The sequence below is a fragment of the Artemia sp. Qi Xiang Cuo genome, chromosome 1, assembly GCF_049724085.1.
Source record: "Artemia sp. Qi Xiang Cuo chromosome 1, ASM4972408v1, whole genome shotgun sequence".
NCBI classification, from domain to species: Eukaryota; Metazoa; Arthropoda; class Branchiopoda; order Anostraca; family Artemiidae; genus Artemia; species Artemia sp. Qi Xiang Cuo.
In genome coordinates, this window is record NC_142794.1 from 17105306 (window position 1) to 17127024 (window position 21719).

General features: G+C 34.9%; 1 protein-coding gene across 1 annotated transcript in view; it reads left to right on the plus strand.

Annotated features, from left to right (window-relative positions):
- LOC148956060 (2-amino-3-carboxymuconate-6-semialdehyde decarboxylase-like) overlaps positions 1–21719 on the plus strand; it is a 206081-nt gene that overhangs the window by 168202 nt on the left and 16160 nt on the right. The window contains exon 4 of the mRNA XM_089093860.1: positions 7470–7565. Coding sequence (XP_088949986.1) covers positions 7470–7565 — 96 coding nt within the window. The remainder of the gene's footprint in view (positions 1–7469; positions 7566–21719) is intronic.

Consider the following 21719-nt stretch of genomic DNA (forward strand, 5'->3'; position numbering starts at 1 on the left):
CCATAAACTCTAAGGTAAGACTCTAGGCTAAAAACTCTAAACTCTTAACTAAAAATTAACTAAACTACAACTTTAACAAAAACTCTAAGCTAAGACTCTAAGTTAAAATTCTAAACTCTTAACTATAACTAAACTAAAATAGAACTCTAAGCTAAGACTCTAAGCTAAAACTCTAAATTCTTAACTAAAACTAAACTAAACTAGAACTCTAACTAAAACTCAAAGCTAAGACTCTAAGCTAAAACTCTAAATTCTTAACTAGAACTAAACTAAACTAGAACTCTAACAGAAACTCTAATCTAAGACTCTAAGCTAAAAACTCGAGACTCTTAACTATAACTAAACTAGAACTCTAACACAAACTATAAGCTAAGACTCTAAGCTAAAACTCTAAACTCTTAACGAAAACTAAACTGAACTAGATTTAGCAAACTAAACTGAATTAGCATAGGGCATTCAAAAAGCTGTACAGTAAAGTTTTGGGTGAAAAGGATGGGTACTTCAACATGTAAAAATGGGTTTAGGAAGGACATTAAGAAAAGAACTTGTTCTGAAATGCCCTTTGAAAAGTATCGCTTGGTGTTGGAGCATTCAGAAAAGCAGTATAGTAAAGTTGTGTGTGAAAAGGATGGGTACTTCAATTTGTAAAATGGGTTTAGGAGGGATATTATGAAAAGAACTTGTTCTGAAATGACTTTTGAAAAGTATTGCTTGGTGTTGTGGCATTCAAGAGCTGTAAAGTAAAGTTGTGTGTGAAAAGGATGGGTACTTCAACTTGTAAAATTGGTTTAGGAAGGACATTAAGAAAAAAACTTGTTCTGAAATGCCTTTGAAAAGTATTACTTGGTGTTGGAGTATTCAAGAAAGCTATAAAGTAAAGTTGGGAGTGAAAAGGATGGGTACTTCAATTTGTAAAATGGGTTTAGGACGGTCACTAAGAAAAGAACTTGTTCTGAAATGCCTTTTGAAAAGTATTGCTTGGTGTTGGGCATTCAAAAAGCTGTAAAGTAAAGTTTTGGGTAAAAAGGATGGGTACTTCAACATGTAAAAATGGGCTTAGGAAGGACATTAAGAAAAGAACTTGTTTTGAAATGCCCTTTGAAAAGTATTGCTTGGTGTTGGAGCATTCAAAAAAGCAGTATAGTAAAGTTGTGTGTGAAAAGGATGGGTACTTCAATTTGTAAAATAGGTTTAGGAGGAATATTATGAAAAGACCTTGTTCTGAAATGTCTTTTGAAAAGTATTGCTTGGTGTTGTGGCATTCAAGAGCTGTAAAGTAAAGTTGTGGTGAAAGGATGGGTACCTCAACTTGTAAAATGGGTTTAGGAGGGACATTAAGAAAAGAACTTGTTCTGAAATGCCTTTTGAAAAGTATTGCTTGGTGTTGGAGCATTCAAAAAGCTGTAAAGTAACGCGTTGGGTGAAAAGGAGGGGTACTTCAATTTGTAAAATGGGTTTAGGAGGGACATTAAGAAAAGAACTTGTTCTGAAATACCTTTTGAAAAGTATTGCTTGGTGTTGAGCATTCAAAAAGCTGTAAAGTAAAGTTGTGTGTAAAAAGGATGGGATAGTTCAATTTGTAAAATGGGTTTAGGAGGGGCATTAAGAAAAGAACTGGCTCTGAAATGCCTTTGAAAAGTATTGCTTGGTGTTGGAGCATTCAAAAAAGCAGTATAGTAAAGTTGTGTGTGAAAAGGATGGATACTTCAATTTGTAAAATGGGTTTAGGAGGGATATTATGAAAAGAACTTGTTCTGAAATGTCTTTTGAAAAGTATTGCTTGGTGTTGTGGAATTCAAGAGCTGTAAAGTAAAGTTGTGGGTGAAAAGGATGGGTACTTCAACTTGTAAAATGGGTTTAGGAAGGACATTAAGAAAAGAACTTGTTCTGAAATGCCTTTGAAAAGTATTGCTTGGTGTTGGAGTATTCAAGAAAGCTATAAAGTAAAGTTGGGGGTGAAAAGGATGAGTACTTCAATTTGTAAAATGGGTTTAGGAAGGACATTAAGAAAAGAAACTGTTCTGAAATGCCCTTTGAAAAGTATTGCTTGGTTTTTGCGCATTCTAAAAGCTGTAAAGTAAAGTTGTGAGTGTAAAGCATGGGTACTTCAATTTGTAAAATGGTTTTAGGACGGTCACTTGGAAAAGAACTTGTTCTGAAATGCCTTTTGAAAAGTATTGCTTGGTGTTGAGCATTCAAAAAACTGTAAAGTAAAGTTTTTGGTGAAAAGGATGGGTACTTCAACATGTAAAAACGGGTTTAGGAAGGACATTAAGAAAAGAACTTGTTCTGAAATGCCCTTTGAAAAGTATTGCTTGGTGTTGGAGCATTCAAAAAAGCAGTATAGTAAAGTTGTGTGTGAAAAGGATAGGTACTTCAATTTGTAAAATGGGTTTAGGAGGGATATTATGAAAAGAACTTGTTCTGAAATGTCTTTTGAAAAGTATTGCTTGGTGTTGTGGTATTCAAGAGCTGTAAAGTAAAGTTGTGGGTGAAAAGGATGGGTACTTCAATTTGTAAAATGGGTTTAGGAAGGACATTAAGAAAAGAACTTGTTCTGAAATGCCTTTGAAAAGGATTGCTTGGTGTTGGAGCATTCAAGAAAGCTGTAAAGTAAAGTTGGGGGTGAAAAGGATGAGTACTTCAATTTGTAAAATGGGTTTAGGAAGGACATTAAGAAAAGAAATTGTTCTGAAATGCCATTTGAAAAGTATTGTTTGGTGTTGGAGCATTCAAAAAGCTGTAAAGTACAATTGTGGGTGAAAAGGATGGGTACTTCAATTTGTAAAATGGGTTTAGGAGGGACATTAAGAAAAGAGCTTGTTCTGAAATGCCTTTTGAAAAGTATTTCTTGGTGTTGGGGCATTCAAAAAGCTGTAAAGTTAAGTTGTGTGTAAAAAGGATGGGATAGTTCAATTTGTAAAATGGGTTTAGGAGGGGCATTAAGAAAAGAACTGGTTCTGAAATGCCTTTGAAAAGTATTGCTTGGTGTTGGAGCATTCAAGAGCTGTAAAGTAAAGTTTTGGGTGAAAAGGATGGGTACTTCAACTTGTAAAATGGGTTTAGGATGGACATTAAGAAAATAACTTGTTCTGAAAAGATATAACAAACCCTTAAAAAAGTATTAAAAATGGGGGGGGGGCTCAGGGGCCTTTGGGGTGCCGGAGGCTCTTTGGGAGCCCGGGGGACCTTTGGGGGCCCGGGGCTTCCTTCGTGGTTGGGCTAAAGATATCAAAGCCCTTTAGGGTTGGGGTAGGGGGATCGGAGCCCTTTAGGGTTGGAGTAGAGAACGTTACGACACTGTTCAAATGGAACTTGTGTATTATAACGACCACAGAGTTTCACCCTCAAATCCTTTTCTAAAACCTCTTCTAAAATCATCTTTTAAAATGTCTCTAACTGTTTCGCCGAAATAATTCCCTAACATTTCTAAAACGGTTTCGCCCAAATAACCCCTAAACGTAATTTCATTGTGTTCCTTTTGTTTTTGGCAACCCTGTGCTGTCACATTTCAAATTACTTGGAGACCCTTTTGTGAATCAATAATTTCTCCCCTTAGAAACAACAAATTTATTCCCCTTTCATGAATCAATAATTTCCCTTAGAAACAACAATTTCATTCTACTTTCTTGACAAATCAATCAACCATGACATCATCTGTCAGAAATTAAAAAACTTTGCCCAGAAACAATTCTGGATGAAAGCCAAAGACATTATTAAACTTCGCCCCGGAAACAATTCTTCTGGTCGAACTCCAAAAATATTAATAAACTTTGCCCCGGAAACAATTCTCTTGGAAATACATCAAAGACATTAATAAACTTCACCCATTCCTTTTTCATGATAAATCAATCAATCTTGACATCACCTGTCAGACATTAATCAATAATCCAGAAAACATCCATCAAAGTGAGAAAAATCCTTTTTTCCCTTCTCACTGACAAAAACCATAAAACAGACATAAATTGCTGTTGACATCCGAGAAAAAAAACAAATAAATTGACCGACACACATAACCGTCAAAGAAACATCCATAAATGTGAGAAAATTCATGTTTTTTTCAAGTGAGAAAAATTCAGTTTTTTCATTCTCAGTGAGAAAACTATAAACCACGTTGTTCGCGTGGGGCGGGTACCCCCCTTTCTACTCTCTTCACAATATGAACTATTTTCTAGTGAAATATAAACACACCCCAATATAAACCACTTCCCCAAAAAATTCAAACGTAACCATATTAAATTCTCAGACATGCTTGGCAAATGACTTAAACTGGAAAATTCATGTTGCTTGACTAGCACTATTGTTCCTCCTTACTTCGTGGAATTCCTTGATGTCCTTCTATCTACCCGAAAAACAACATAACCAAACACTGATATTTCCTCTACTGGCAATAACCATGTTTCAACTAAGCAAGTTATTTGTGAATCCAAAAATGAACTATTTAAACACACTTCTCTTTTACTACTTAGACCCTGTACAGTCCACGTAATAGCTGACAGTTTTTGTATATGGCTGTTTCCCTATCCTATGACAAATGGTGGTCGTTTTGCTAGATTTTGGCCACATTTTTTCGGACTATGACTTTTTCGTTTCTTTTCCGATTTTGGTCCTTTATTTGGTCTCACATTTCTTCTATCCTGCTTACTATCGTTGCTTGGGCTTATAATCATGTCTATGTCCCTTTTTCCTTTCGGCCTATCACTTTTTGCGTGGTTTCCACTAGGAATGTTAGGGTCTAGTACCACAGCCGGCTTTTCTATGATCGTTGTATCTGAATCGCTGTTTGAGATGCTTTCAATTTCAGGATCTGAATGACTATCGCTTGACGGGGATCGCATATAAGACCTTCTCGGGATATGGTTTTTTGTGCTACTATCTTTATTATGAGTTTGTTTTTCCATAGTCGGCTCCGCTATTTCCAGCACTGTTTTTCTCTCAAAGTCATAAACAAATGTCTGTTTGTCTATGCATAATCTAGTTCCGCGTAGCTTCACAATTCTCTTTTTGCTTATAGCTTGGGATAATAAAGGCCTTAGGGCCGTACGAGCCTCGCGTTCTTCTGGCGTAGCCTATAATATGGCGCTACTGATATCCCCTTTTGTTTGAAAAGGTTCGCATTCCTCAACAAAAGGTCTCGTGTAACTTTGGAATTGAATATTCTCTAAAATGATGAAAATGACTGTAAAGCTAGACTGATGTTGTGTTTAAAGCACAGTCTTAAGTATTTACAGCAATTACCATGAAAAGCACATTCTTTTGAAGTATTTATCGTTATAAAAAGCTATTAATGAAATTGTGGATGCCTTTTAAGAGTCAATTATTATAAAAAGTATATTCTTTTGATGTATATATTGTTATGAGAATTTGTTTTTTAAATGTTAGTTACCTTTTAAGAGTCAGTTATCCTGAAAAGCATATTCCTTTATTACGAAAAGCTATTTTAAATTTTTGGCTACTTTTTAAGAGTCAATCGCCATGAAAAGCATACCATTTGATGTATATAGCCTATTGTTATGAGAATTTGTTGTTAATATTTAGTCTTTTTTAAAATAATATTCTTTTGAGGTATATATTGTTATGAGAATTTATTTTTAAAATATTGGCTGCTTTTTAAGAGTCAATAACCATGAAAGGCATATTCTTTTGATGTGATATTGTGATGAGAAGTAGTTTTTAAAATTCTGGCTGCTTTTTAAGAGTCAATTACCATGAAAAGCATATTCTTTTGATGTAGGCCTATATATTGTTGTGAGAAATCGTTTTCAAAATTGTTGTCACTGTTGGCACGGTCACTCTTTGCATATAGTTTGTAACGACCAACCATTTGATCCGAGTCGTCAAGGATGATTAACTTTAACTGTTTAGGCAAAAAGTAAACTGCATACTATTGAGCAATAAACGGTATTCATTAAATTAATTTATTCCTCCACAATAGAAAGTAGTATAAAGGAGTTGCACTTAAGGACAGTTAATAGGCAGAATATATAAAGAATTTAATTAGGGCGTTAATTAGGCAGAATCTATAATGAGTATTATTAATCTATTAGTAGTATTAATTTCTTTAGTGGTATTAATCTAAATAATTAATGTCACTATTCATTTAAGAATTAATTAAAAAGAATTTAATTAAAAAGAAAAGAATTTAATTAGGCCGTTAATTACCGGCAGATTAATTAGGAAGAATCTATAATAAGTACTAAGAAACTCAGTACTCAGTATAATTATGTATTTATTCTATTTTCTTGGATTCAGCGAAAATTTGTTTCCCAATGTCTAACTTCATTTATTTTTATCTTTGGGTTTTTTCAAACTCTTTAGTCGTATTAATCAAAATAATTAATACCAATATTCATTTAAACAACATAATGCAACCGCTTTGGCTTCAGTATTTAAACTTACTTTATTGCTACATTTTGTAGAAAAGTTTTATTTGGATTACCGATCACTCATTCACAATTATGGCCCTTCTGACCGTGGAAATAGAAGATTCTTTCTAGTGTTTACCCGTTGCAAGAACCACTGCTTAAAGGAAAACAGTAGTACTTATGATATTCTCACTTGTTGCGTTAACACTTAAACCCTTGATACTTTAATTTCTGCCATCTACATCATTTCGACATAGTCGACAGGTCAAAAGAGGAAATGAACAGATGGTTATATTCTTTACACATTATTCCATTATACATAACATATTATTATATCACCATAACTGGGAAACCATCTTCCCAGTATTTTAGTGCTATTTTATAATAGAAACTAATGTGCCTAAGTTTTACAAAATAATTGTCAAAGAGCGAAAAAGAAAAACGATAAAAATGTATTTGTAAAACTTACGAAAAAGGGGCTTGGTCAAAGAAAGATCAAACATGGGAAAGGCGTGCTGACTTTATCGATACTATCACATGATTAAAATATTGAAATTCTACACGCTAATATATTTAATTTCTGTCATTTTGATTATCTTACAATAATTACTAATGTATTATTGATTAATTTATTAATTAAAAAAAGTATTCTACATGCTGATATTAATTGATAAAACAATAGTTAATAATTACACTAACAATAATGTTAATAAAACGATGATTTATTAATTAAAAAATGTATTTATAAAACTTACTAAAAAAGGGTTTGATCAAAGAAAGGTCAAAACAAGGAAAGGCGTGCTGACTTTACTGATACTAGCATACGATTAAAATTTTGAAATTATACATGCTAATATTTTTGTTTTATATAAGGTCTATTACCATAATCTACTACTATTAAATGTCTCTGCAGTTGGATGCTGTAGAAATAATAATAATCTGTATTTAAAAGCCAATTAAAGCCATACACAAAAAGACAAATGTAGAAATAATGGCTGCTGTTGCGGCCTCAAGACAGAAAAATATTATTGTCTCAACATCAATTTTATGTTGAGTATTTGATAGACAGTGTATGTATTTTATTGATACTTATTTTCTTTTTAGGACAGAATTATGCTGGGATCTGATTTTCCATTTCCACTTGGTGAACATTACCCTGGAAAACTCATTGAAGATTCTAAAATAGCTACAACTTTCAAGGTGAATCCTTTTTACATATGATTTTTGGAGAATAGTTTTTCTGATCTTCACGCTCTAGCTGTGATTCAATTTGTATTGATTAGTATTAATTTATAATTTTCTTCAGTCGGAAATGGCATACAGCAAAGAAATTGTGACTGAAAATGCTTATCAAACAGTTCGTGGTAACGAACTGTAAGTAAGGAGCGACCCGGCTCAATGGTAACCGAAACTGTAGAAAACGGAATGTTGATACCAATAGATACATCAAAAGAATCAGATTTTAATGCCGATTTCAAATTTATAGTTTCATCAAGTTTAGTCCTACTTATCAAAAGTTACGCGCCTGAAAAAACTTGGCTGATTTTCGAAAAAAGGGGGAAAGACCCCCTAAAAATTATAGAACCTTAATGAAATTCACACCATCATATTCAGCGTTTCAGAGAACGCTACTGCGGAGGTTTCAAGCTCCTATCTACAAAAATGTGGAAATTTGCATTTTTTGCCAAAAGAAAGATCACGAATGTGTGTTTATTTGTTTTTATTTTTTTTTTTTTTTCCAGGGGTGATCATATTGACCCAGTGGTTCTAGAATATCGTGGGAGGGCTCATTGGAACGAAAATTAAAAGTTCTAGTGACCTTTTTAAGTGACCTAAGAAAATTGAGGACAATTAGGCACCCTCCCAAGCACTTTTTTTCCCAAAATCACCCTAGCAAAACTTTGAGATTGCCATTTTGTTCAGCATGGTTGAAAATATGAAAACTATGTCTTTTAGGATGAGCTAATCCCCCAAAGTCTCTGGAGGGTGGGCTTAGAGTTATTATCTTTACCCAATTGTTTTTTGGGAAGTATACAGACGTTTTCAGAGGGTTTATTTTCTGGTCGGGGGGGGGGGAGTGGGTCGGGGGTTATGTAGGAGGATCTTAACATGAAATAATTTTTAATGGGAAGAGGGACATTGCTATGAAGGGGGTGCCGGATTTCCCAGCATTATTTAAAAAAAGATCAGAAATTATATATAAAAAAAACAAGTTTTTTAACTGAAAGTAAGGAGCAACATCAAAACTTAAAACGACAGAAAACATTAGGTATATGATTTGGCTCACACCCTAGTCAATAACTCGCTCTTTAAGCCAAAGATTTTTTAGTACTTTCATAAGAGATATTTGTTCTAATTAACGGAATTTGTGATTAAGGGGTCATTTTTAAAGAATTGTAACAAAATTTGAACTATAGATTAAAGAGCAAGGTATTGATTAGGGGGTGAATCCTCTAATATACGTATTAAAAATATAAGAATATAGAGGTTCGTTACGTAAGTTAATTCGTAAGTAATGTATATTTATTACTAATAAAAACGTTCGTAAATAAAAATAAACAGGTTTCGAGAAAAGCCATTTAACCAAATAAAGGTAAAATTAATATTCAATTTTTTTTTAATTATTCATGTACGGTGAGCCAAAATCAAAACCTGCATTAACTCAAAAACGTTCAAAAATGAAATAAAAAAAACAAGTTTTTTTTAACTGAAAGTAAGGAACTACGTTAAAACTTAAAACGAACAGAAATTATTCCGTATATGAAAGGGGCTGTCCCCTCCTCAACGCCTCGCTCTTCACGCTAAAGTTTGACTTTCTCTCAACTCTATTTTTTTTTAAACAATGAAAAACTTTAGCGTAAAGAGCGTGGCGTTGAGGAGGGGACAGCCCCTTTCATATACGGAGTAATTTCTGTTCGTTTTAACTTTTAAAGTCGTTCCTTACTTTTAGTTAAAAAAAACTTGTTTTTTTTTATTTAATAATGAATAAAACGGACAAAAACTGTTGTGTGTTCAGTGCTTACTCTATGATAAATCTCGAGTCGTTCCTATAGTATCCGGGGCAGGTAAAACCGGGGTAGCAGCTTCCTACTTTCGACATCCATGAAATTTAAAGGTGCGTCACAACGGGTGCCTTTACCTAATTTTGATGCTCATAAAGATCAATAGAACAATGTTGATGACACCACAGTGCCTCCATGTAGATACAAAAACATTTAGATTATTATTTACTAAAATGGCCAAGCTAGGGAAAAAGAGGCCAATAGTATATATATGGAAAAATACAGGGAACACCCATGTCGTCATCGAGAGCCAAAATTTATAGATTTATATGAAATAAATATTGATTTTGACTCCAAGATAATGGTCGCTGTTCTGCCTTAGATAGAGAGAGATCATATATTGATTTATATTCTAGTGATTGGTTTTCAGAATGTACAGGAATTAGCATGCGGCTATCCTGACTTTACTTACTTTTGGGCAAGGTCGTATCAATGATTTTCTTTGGAGGGTGGGGGTATTTTTGATTGAGATGGGGGTTAAAAAAATATAAAACGCATCAAAAGTTTGTTTACGTGAATTTTTGTTAATTTTTTATCAGTCAGAAATAAAAATTTTCTTTGAGGGGATTCAAACTCTATAATCCTCCCCCTCTCCTGCACGTGGCCTTGCTATTGGGTCCCAAAGTTTGGAAGCTACTACTCCGAGTCTACAACAAAAGAAGCTCTGACCCACCTATAAATGCCCGATCTTAGGGAGAATTCTTATATCAGTAAACACTGCTTATAATTTCTTACTATACTTTCTCTTAAAATAAGTAAACAAATTGTCATTAATAAAAATCGAGTTCTGGAGTTAGTTACAAAGGAATGTAAATATTCAAGTTCACTATAAACTTATTGGGTTATAATTTAATTAGTTTCATTCTTTTACCTTTTTGATCATTGATTTCGAGCATTAACTCGTTTAGACATAATATCTAAATTCAATTTATAATTCATACTTCTGATACTACTACTACTACTAACAGCTCACTGCAGCACTAAGGCACGTGAGCACAACCCAACTACGCACTCTTCCTCCATCCCAACCTATTCAAAGACTCTCTTTACACCCTCCCAGAAAGTACCCATTTCCCTTAAATTGCTCCTTACGACATCCTCCTACCCCTTTCGGAGACCACGGGGTTTTAGTTTGGGCCTAGACGGTTGGCCGACAAAGTAAATCTTTGGCAATCTGTCATCATGAATCCGCAAAACGTGGCCAAGCAGTCTAAGCCTTTCTATTATTATAGCATTAGAAAGCGGGAATGAATCACTTTTTCATATAGCTTACTGACTGAGATATGGTTAGTCAATCGGGTACCCAAAACAAACCTTAGGCAATTTCTCTGAAAACATCTAAAAAATCCTCCTCCATTTTTCGGAGCGCCCACACTTCAGAACTATACTTGACCACTGTCATCACTGTAGCTTCCAATATTCTAATCTTGGTTCATAGGATTATCTTCCTATTTTTCCGATCTTTCTTCAACTGTGAAAAAACACCCAGGCCCTTAGCTATTCTACTTTTAACATCTTAACTGCAGCCAACATCTTTACTAATAATTAAATAAAAAAAAACAAGTTTTTTTAACTGAAAGTAAGGAACGACGTTAAAACTTAAAACGAACAGAAATTATTCCGTATATGAAAGAGGCTGTCTCCTCCTAAACCCCTCGCTCTTTGCGTTAAAGTTTTTTATTTTTTAACAAAAATGTAACTGTGATAAAGTCAAACTTTAGCGTAAAGAGCAAGGCGTTGAGGAGGGGACAGCACCTTTCATATACGGAGTAATTTCTGTTCGTTTTAAGTTTTAACGTCATTCCTTACTTTCAGTTAAAAAAACTAATTCTTTTAAATTTAATTTTTGAACGTTTTTGAATTAATTCAGTTTTTGATTTTTGCTCACCGTACATGAATAATTAAAACAAAATTTTAATATTAATTTTACTTTTATTTGTTTAAATGTCTTTCTCAAAAATTGTTTAATTTTATTTACTAAAGTTTTTGTTATTAATAGATATACGTAACTTACGAATTAACTAACGTAACGAACTTCTATTTTCATATATTTTTAATACATATATCAGAGGGGTCGCCACGTAGTCAATTCCTTGCTCTCTAATATAAAGTTTGAATTTTGTTCCAATTCTTTAAAAATGACCCTTTAATCACAAATGCGGATAATTAGAATAAATAGCTCTTATGAAAGTACTAAATAATCTTTGGCTAAAAGAGCGAGGTATTGACTAGGGGGTGAACCCGATCATATACGTAACATTTTCTGTCGTTTTAAGTTTTGATGTTGCTCCTTACTTTCAGTTGAAAACTTGTCTTTTTTTATATAATTTCTGATCGTTTTTTTAAATAATGCTGGAAAATCCGGCGCCCCCTTCATTGTAAGGTCCCTTCCCCAATGAAAACTTCCTCCATGGAACGATCCATCCACATAGCCTCCCGACCCCCCCCCCCACTACCAGAAAAAATCCTCCCTGAAAACGTCTGTATACTTCCCAATAACCAATACTATAGGCTATGTTAACATTGGGTAAAGTTCATAACTTTCAGCCCTCCCCCCGGGGACTTCGGGAGATTAAGTAATCTTAAAAGACATAGTTATCATATTTTCGACCATGCTGAACAAAATGGCAATCTCAAAATTTTGATCGGGTGACTTTGGGAAAAAATGAGCGTGGGAGGGGGCCTGGTTGCCCTCCATTTTTTTCACTTAAAAAGGGCACTATTACTTTAAATTTCCGTTCCAATGAGCCCTCCCACGATATCCTTGGACAACTGGGTCGATACGATCACCCCTGGGAATAAAAACAAAACAAAAAACAAATAAACACGCATCAGTGATCTTTCTTCTGGCAACAAATGCAAAATTCAACATTTTTGTAGATATGAGCTTGAAACCACTGCGATAGGGTTCTCTGATACGCTGAATATGATGGTGTGATTTTCATTAAGGTTCTATAACTTTTAGAGGGTTTTCCCCCTTTTTTTGCAAATCAGCCACATTTTTTCAGGTGCGTAGCCTTTGATTAGTGGGACTAAACTTGATGAAACTTATATATTTGAAATCAGAATTAAAATTTGATTCTTCTGATGTATCTATTGGTATCAAAATTCTATCTATTTGCATCCGGTTTCTAGAGTTTCGGTTACCATTGAGCCGGGTCGCTCCTTACTTACAGTTCGTTACGACGAAATGTTTGATATTATTTAGGTAACTTGAAGCTGTCCACTTGGGGATCTTCTCGTTACCAATGATCCCCTTTTCACCTTCACCTATTCCTAGTCTAGGCGCTTTAGTTTTCTTAATATTAATTTACAAACATATTCTTGTACCCTGAGCTCGCAAAATATCTAAAAGTTCATTAATTTTGTTAAGACTTTCGTCTAGAACGCTTAAGTCATCAGCATAATTAATAATTAGGGAAGTTTTATTTACCTATTTGATTCCGTGTTCTTCCATGGCCTTTGCTGTGCTCCTTAGGACAAAGTCTATCTAAATGATTTATATAAATGGGGATAGAACGCAGCCCTGCTTAACTCCTGATTTAATACGATTTGTAATCAATGATTCGTCATAACCTAAACACAACTCATGAAAACAAGTTTTTTACAAATAACCTTAGCAATAGTCCGCTTAAGAAGAGGGCAATGAAAGGTCAGTATAGTTAAAAAGAAAATGAAATGTAAAGATTTATGGAAATAACTGCATTAGACACTACAATGAACACTAGAATATGGTGTCAATTGCTAGGTGACATCAAACTTTAGAACACAGACAATGTCACTTTAAATGGTGTCAGTGATTTGGTCTAGGAACATGTTGAAGAATTTTAATTTAATGCATGGGTCAGACTACAGTCACACTTGTCAATAAAACCTAATCTCGCAGGACTACAACCCCAATTATGCACACCAGCGTTCATAAACGGCGCACCGTTCAGAATTTGTTGATATGTTTAACTTTCAAGCATAACTTTGAGATTGACCAATCAGGGTCATTAGTTAAGGCATAATTTTTAAAATCGAAAAGACAGAAGCTTGATATAGCTGTTTTTCTAGGAAACAGTTCGTAGTAACGAATTCTAAGTAATTAGTAACACGGCCCAATTTTGGTTCACGCTAAAGTGTGGGGTTTATTCCGTATATGAAGGGGTTGCCTCTTCCTCAATGCCTTGCTCTTCATGCTAAGTTTATAGCACCTTTAAAAAAGCTTTCTATTCTAATTAAGTGACCCTTTTGTTTCAGGAGTCGTTCTTCAAGAATTGGGCACACAGTTAAACTTTAGCGTAAAGAGCAAGTTATTGAGGAGGGGGACAACCCCTTCATATACGGAGTTTTTTCTGTTTATCTTGAGTTTTAATGTTGCTCCTTACTTTCAGTTGAAAAACTTGTTTTTTTATTTAATCTGCAACAGGAATCTGTCAAATGATAAGAACACGCAGTATTAGTTGAGAAAAGTTGAGAACAGATTTATGTCGGTACAAGCTTTTCAAATCAATATCTTGCAATTTTATTTGTCTCTTTCTGGAATACAAATGTGGGGTTAGGGTTAAAATGTTGGGGTTAAAATCAAGAAAAACTCATATCGTTAATAAAAATTGACTTTTTAGCGAAAGACGTGACTATGGGGTGGTTTGGGCATACGATAGCCGGACCTATAAGATATTCTAAAAGAAGGGCATAAATAATTTTAAATTACCTATATAAGCTGCCAGGACTGCAAAGTTAGCATAACTATAAAGAAAAGGAAAAATATCTACACTCTGTAATTTGAATATTTTTTTAAAGCCTCCTTTATTTACAAACATTTTGGTTAATTGCAGTTTGATATTACTGAGTTGACTGAAAAATGGTGAATAAATTGTAGATTGAAAAAGGAGAAACAGAAAAGGGGAACTTATTTTCTTCACAGATTTCACCAATTCAGCAGGAGAAATGAGAAACAGATAGTAAGCCTATCTCAAAATTGTAAAATTAATGGGAGTTTATTATCGCATGGGAGCGTTATTATAGACCAGAGCCTACCAAATCACCTTCTGTGGAAAGGAATTAGTGAGAAGCCGCAGAACTTCGGCTGAATTCATACAAGTTAAAAGAATAATTTTTTTTCTAGAAAAAATTGGTCTTAGGAAGCATTGAAACATTAGTTATTTGGCCCATTTTGTTGGTTTCTTTTTTGGGAACAAAACAAATGAATCTTTGAAAAAAAAAAAGTGCTCAACGGCTGTTAACATGTGGTTTGAGAGCTTAGCTACTTCAACTTATTTTTATTTTTGCATATCTTGACTCCCAATTCACCTGAGACTTAGCATAGTCAATCAGGGTTGCCACCGTCAGTAGGATTTTACTAGATCTAGTAAAAAAAACAATCTAGTAAATTTAGGATCTAGTAAATTTCCCAATATCTAGTAAAAAGTAATGATTTTAGTAAACAAAACTTTTATTATTGTCCATGGATTCAGGGGAAAATATTAGGGTCCATTCACTACAAAATCTGATTTCGATTACGTTAGATATTATGGCTACTATTGCTCTCATTTTTGCGATTTCGAGTCAACCCTAGCGCCCAAAAATATTTTCTTTTCTCTTGGCTTCTTCTTCATTTAAACTCAGGACTGGTATGCCGGCTTAATTTGTTTTCAGAAAATTTTCCCTGACTCTCAGACTTTTTCAATATATCTGAATTTTATGACCTAAAGACCATTGATAAATTTAAAGCCGGGCTTCACCAACAGAATTTCCAGAATCCAAGATTCCAGACTATTGTTTGATGTCTTGCATACACCGCATCTGGAATATCAAGCCTATCTAGTAGTACATCCAAATAAAAAAAAAAAGAGTTTTTGAACTTATAGGTTTCTGGGATTATCATTCATGCTATGAAAACGAAAGAAAAGACGAACAGACAGAGAAAAGAGGAAAAGAGGAAAAAAGGCAAAAAGGATTGTGAAAATCCTATAGATTACCCTCCTATAGTAAAAATCGATGCTTGATGACGCAAAACTTTTTTTGTGCATTTAGTAAAAACAGATGCAATTTAGTAAGTTTTTCCTCTCAGATTTAGTAGATTCTTCCAGGCCATGGTGGCAACACTGTAGTCAATATGACTAAAACTCAACCTGTTCATCGTAGCTTAGACCTTACCCAACATAAATCTATTATATTTGCCGAGATATTTCCGTGGTTGTGGAAACGCTAAAAAAGTATTGGGTTTCTGCCCATAGCAACAACAAAGTAAATTCTACTGTTTTTGTTCCCTTTTTGTTCTCTCATTTTACTCTTACTTGCCTCTTATTTATTCTTTTATCATATCTTCTATCATTTCCAAAATTCATATTGCATTCATGTTTCTACTAAACTCAAGCAGAAAAATTAAAGGAAAGTAGAATATGGATCGGTTTTAGACACAACAGTATTCCATTTTCCCAACAAATATTGTATAGATTATAGTTTATAGTTTTTGTTGCCAGTCTACATAAATATAAAAAAAATCAGTTTGGTGAGATTAAGATGATCAATATTTCTGTAACTGCGACTAAACATTTTGAACAAATTCTCTCCACAAATAAATGAAACACGAAATGAGACCATATAATGAAGCTAAAAGGTCCGTTTATGACGGATTGACCCCACAAATATAGTCTATTGTCAGAGTGTTGCGTTCACCGTGTTTCATTCTTTTGCTTCTTTTTAATTTCTTTTGTTTTTGGCCTTGCCAGATAGAACCTATGATCATAGCGATCCTTCAAGTTAAGAGAAGGTTCAATCAACCGAAATTCTAAATCACCTTGCCGTTTTTCAGTCATATAATGGGCAAGAGGTTATCTGAAAGTTTTTTTCTTTTTTTGGCGCTTTATTCTATCCTGGGTGCACTTATAGCTCAACCTTTGCATCAAATCCCGAGTCAAGGATGGCTATCTTAATTAAAATGATTAGAAAGTCTTCATAAAATCTCTGAATGGCTCAAATGTTGCACGCAGCTCTAAGGGGAACGATGCATAGTTACACAAATTAGCCATTTCAAAACAAATCTGGACAGATACATTTCAGGGGAAAGATGTACATATTATGCATTGTTGAAACCAGAATCATGCAAACTTTGTTGTATGCATAATTGGATGGTCCAAAAAATTTGTTTTCTCAAAGCTTCCGCTTAATTTCTTCTAGTGCAATGTTGCTCTATGGCCCAAGGACTTATTGGTGTAAGTTTTAAGTAGTTTGGGAAAATTAAAATTTGGCCATTTTAGGAGCTCCATTTTTTGAACCCATGTCAGGACTAAAAATGTTTTTGCACGTTAAGGACTCTTAGCCGATGGGAATTGCGGTTTTAAGTTTCAAACCTTTGGAAAAAAGTTTTTTTTGCCCTTTGTGGAGCACTATTTTTGGGAATTTTCAATAATGATTTACTAAAAAGAGCGAATAGCTCAGATATTGTTAGTATGATGGCGTCACGTGATAGTTTCCTCTTGTAACTATTCTAACTCGGATTTCGCATCTTTCGGCTTCTTTAATTGATCATTTTTTCGTTAATGGGGGATTTCTTGAAAGTTCTCAAACAGATGTGATTGGGTCCGATGGGCCGGATCACTTTCTTTTAATAAGTAAAATAAAGCTGAATGAGTCACAGGAAAATAAATGAAATGAATGGGCTTAAGTTTTTTTTGCCCTTTTGTCAAGCACCATTTTGGAAATCCTTTTTTTTCCTGTATCCTCAAGGACTTAAGAAAATGTGTTTCACATGAATCATGTAAATTTTGTTTGGCGACTTTTCTGTAAATTAATCTTCTCGTGACCCACAGGCTTAAGGCTGAAACATTCATCTGATGAAGGACAAGTAGTTTCTTGGCTTGTTTTTACGACAGAACCCCTGACATGCTTACCCTCTTCCATCTATATATACGATACTCTTGGACTACAGAATGGTCCCTGAAGGGGTTGATCACTTAAGACACCCAAGATCAAAGAAACCCCTTGCCCCCTATAAAACATATCTGTAAACAATTAGCGATTTGCGTTACTTACGGCCCTTGTATCAGGGACTGTTTGGGCTATTTTGGGATCATACTTTTTTAATCTTTTGACTCTACTGGAACAAATAGTTGTCTAATGAAAGAATATATCAAAAGAATTGGATTTTTATGATGATTATCAAATGTATAAGTTTCATTCATCTTACCCGTGAAAGGTTAATGTTTAATGGTATAAGTTTCATCTTACCCGTGAAAGGTTACGAGCCTGAGAGAATTTGCCTTATTTTCGAAAAAAGAGGGAAACACCCCTAAAATTCATAGAATCTTCATGAAAATCAAACCTTCAGACTTTGCGCATCAGAGAACGCTATTGTAGAGGTTTCAAGCTTCTACATGGAAAATGGGGAATTTCGTTTGTTTTTTTTTGCCAGAAGAAAGATCATGGATGCGTATTTATTTCTTTTTTTTTCTTTTTTTTCCCAGGAATGATCGTATCGACCCAATGGTCCTAGAATATCGTGAGATTGTTCATTTTAACGAACATTTAAAGTTCTAGTGCCCTTTTTAAGTGACCAAAAGATTGGAGGGTAACTAGGCCCCATCCCCACCCATTTTTCCTAAAATCTTCCGATTAAATTTTGAGATACCGATTTTGTTCATCATAGTTGAAAGGTCCAATAGCTCTGTCTTTGGATATAACATGTCCCAGGGACCTCCTACAGTACCAAGGGAAAGGTCTTTAAGTTATAAAGATCACCCATTGTTTACGCATAATAGGCCTATTTGTCATTGGGAAGCATGCATACATTTTAGGGTGGAACTTTCTATTGGGAGGGAAGTTTCCAAGGGGTGAACTTGTCAAAACAAATTATACACTTTGGGAACTTGACAGAATTCCTATACAAAATTCTTTTTATATTTTTTGGTATCTGTTTTCCGTCCCAATTTTACGCGTGGAGTTGTTAAGTGTAATTGCCGTGGGTAAGTTTTCCCTGGGATTGAATTGCCTAGAGAATATATCCGTGGGAAGGATATTTTTCCGTGGAGGTGGGGCTAGATATCCTGGGAATACTTAAAAAAAGATCAGAAATAAAATTAAAAAAAACTAGTTTTTTATCTGAAAGTAAGTAGCAACATCAAAACTTAAAACGAACAGGAACTATTACGTAAATGAAGGGGGCTGCCTCCTCCTCAACACCTCGTTCTTTACGCTAGAGTTTGAATTTTTTCCCAATTCTTAAAAAACGACTTCTGGAACACTATGTTTGTTTATGTTTGTTTATCAGGTTTTTCAGTTGAAAAAACTTATTTTTTTTATTTAATGAGGAGTCTTCAGCACAGAAGAATTTAAGATGACAACTAAAATAAACTAAAATCAAGTAAAACCCCCTGCCAATATTAATAAAATACAATTTACTTTGTATTTCTGAAATACAAAACACAATTGTGTTTTATCAATATTGGAGGTGGTTGTATTTGTTTTTAGTATATTTTAGCTTTTATCTTTGTTTCATCTGTGCTGAAGACGTATCTTTTTCATACGAGGTAAACTTTCCGCGTCGTTTTAGTTTTTTATATTTTGTCTCTACTGGCTGTAATCTCGTCTGTTTGTTCTTCATTGAGTGTTTTCTCTCTTTGGTGTTCTTTGAAACAGTTGTCTCAAAATTTTTGATTAGATTTTTTTGGGATTAAGTTACTTTCTTACTTACGATGAGGACCTTACGATATTCCATACTGCCCGGCACCATGAACGACCGCATGACTGATATAGTCCAACCCGATCTCTCAGCAGCCGCCTTTTTGCAGCCGCGATTAATTTACTTTCGATGAGAACCATACAATATTCCATACTGCCTGGCACCATGAACGACCGCATGATTGATGAAGTCCAACCCAATCTGTCAGCAGCCGCCTTTTTCAGCCGCGATTAATTTACTTTCTTACTTTTGATGAGAACCATACGATATTCCATACTGCCCGGCAACATGAACGACCGCATGACTGATGTAGTCCAACCAGATCTGTCAGCAGCCGCGATTAATTTAGTTTCTTACTTTCGATGAGATTCATACGATATTCCGTACTGCCCGGCACCATGAACGACCGCATGACCGATGTAGTCCAACCCGATCTCTCAGCAGCCGCCTTTTTACAGCCGCGATTAATTTACTTTCGATGAGAACCGAACGATATTCCATACTGCCCGGGACCATGAACGACCGCATGAATGATGTAGTCCAACCCGATCTCTCAGCATCCACCTTTTTGCGGCCGCGATTAATTTACTTTTAACGAGAACCATACGATATTCCATACTGCCCGGCACCATGAACGACCGCATGACTGATGTAGTCCAACCCGATCTGTCAGCAGCCGCCTTTTTGCAGCCGCGATTAATTTACTTTCTTACTTTCGATTAGAACAATACGATATTCCATACTGCCCGGCCCCATGAACGACCGCATGACTCATGTAGTCCAACCCGATCTGTGATCAGCCACCTTTTTGCAGCTGCAATTAATTTAATTTCTTACTTTCGATGAGAACCATACGATATTCCATACTGCCCGGCAACATGAACGACCGCATGACTGATGTAGTCTAACCTGATCTGTCAGCCAGTCCCTCCATTTCTACTATATTTTAGGGTAGACTACTTTATTTTGAATGTTTCTCCACTAATATTTTTAGACCTACTTTAGTACTTTATTACTACTTTAAGTTTGGATTTTCAACTTTTTCCTTGCCGACCCTTTGGATTTTTGTTGAGGACATAGGAATTTTGGGCACCACGGCGGGATTTCGGCAAAAGTGATTGACAAATGTTCTTGTTTATTCGGACTTGGACAGACCCGCGAAATTTGAAACAAAATAACCAACGGGGAAGGACTGAAGGTTTGATTTTTGGAACTGGGTGGCATCCATCAAGACGCCAAGTGGAGTGCTAAAGTTTACTAGCGTTCTTCATGTCATTTGGTTTATTTCTGGACCTCCCTGTTCAAATGTTGGTGAGTAAAGACTTTTCAAGCGTTCTGAAAACAGTAAAAAATGAAAAGAGGAATGGGCTCAAAAACGAAACTTTGGCTGCGACGATTTCTGTCTAGTATTGGACGAAGCGTAAAGGCAACCCTACGTTCACCGAGAGTTTAAAGAAAAAATGAATTCCGTGAAATTCGATGTGACTGCGTCCGAATGCGACGCTTTTTTAGGCATTGGGAAAGACAATGGGAATGGCGACGACAACGATGACTCGGGGTATTAATTTTAGTATTTCTCTTAAATCTTATTATTTGGTAATTCTCATTGAATTTTTCTGACTACAAATTAAAGTGCGTCTACATTCGGCATGTTTTGGAAAAGTGGGAGACAGGTAGCAGTCTACACTAGTAAAAGTCAAATAATTCAAACGATCAAAATACCAGCGCTCTCCTTAAATAAAAATCAAAACAAAAACAATGCGTAAAAAAGCAACCGGATATGATTCATGCCAATCCTTCGGACCAATTCAAATAAAAACAATGGTGTTTAAAAAGTAGTAATATAGAAGGAAAAAATAATGGCAAAGAAAAACAAATAAATAAAATATATTCATATGGTCTAGAATCTGAGATCTGGACCCGGAATCTATAAATCGAAACCGAACTTAACTAGTCGATAAATACAAAGCATTGTTTCAAACGTCAAAAGAAGATATTTTGGTACACGTAAAAGGTCTTGAGTTGCAAAATAAGTCGTCTTGAACAAATGCTATTAAAAGCTATCCTAATAAGTCTTTACTTGTAACTTGGAAAGAAGTCAGAAAATGGGGAGACTTTTAGGGATTTTGCTATTGAAAATAGGGATTTTTAGGGATTTTCCACAAGCCTTTTAGGGATTGAAAATATTTGAAGTGGAAACACTGGTAATACAGCATAGGAATAGATGTTTTTAACGTTCCTGTTCAAATATTAAGCACGATAACAAACTTACTTCCGGATTGTGTCCGATTATAAATCTACTCTTTTTTTTTCACCCTTAAATACTTTATTCCCACATTAGTGGAATGGAAGCACTGCTGTCAGCAGCTGCTTTTTTTGCAGTTTTCAGACAATTCTTATTTCAACGACGTCCTTGTCAGCAGAAGCCACCCCAAGCAACCTGGTCATTCTTGAATCATCGTTCAATTTTTATTCTTGAATCAGATATGGTTCTAAATGAACGTTGTAGTGTTGTTGCTGTTTTATGATTGTTGTGAGTGGGTGTATCCGGGCAGAGCTTCTTTTAACCTTAGGGTCTTAGGTATGAGACTGTCGGCTGACTCGTAGTATATGCCTAGTGCAGCAAAG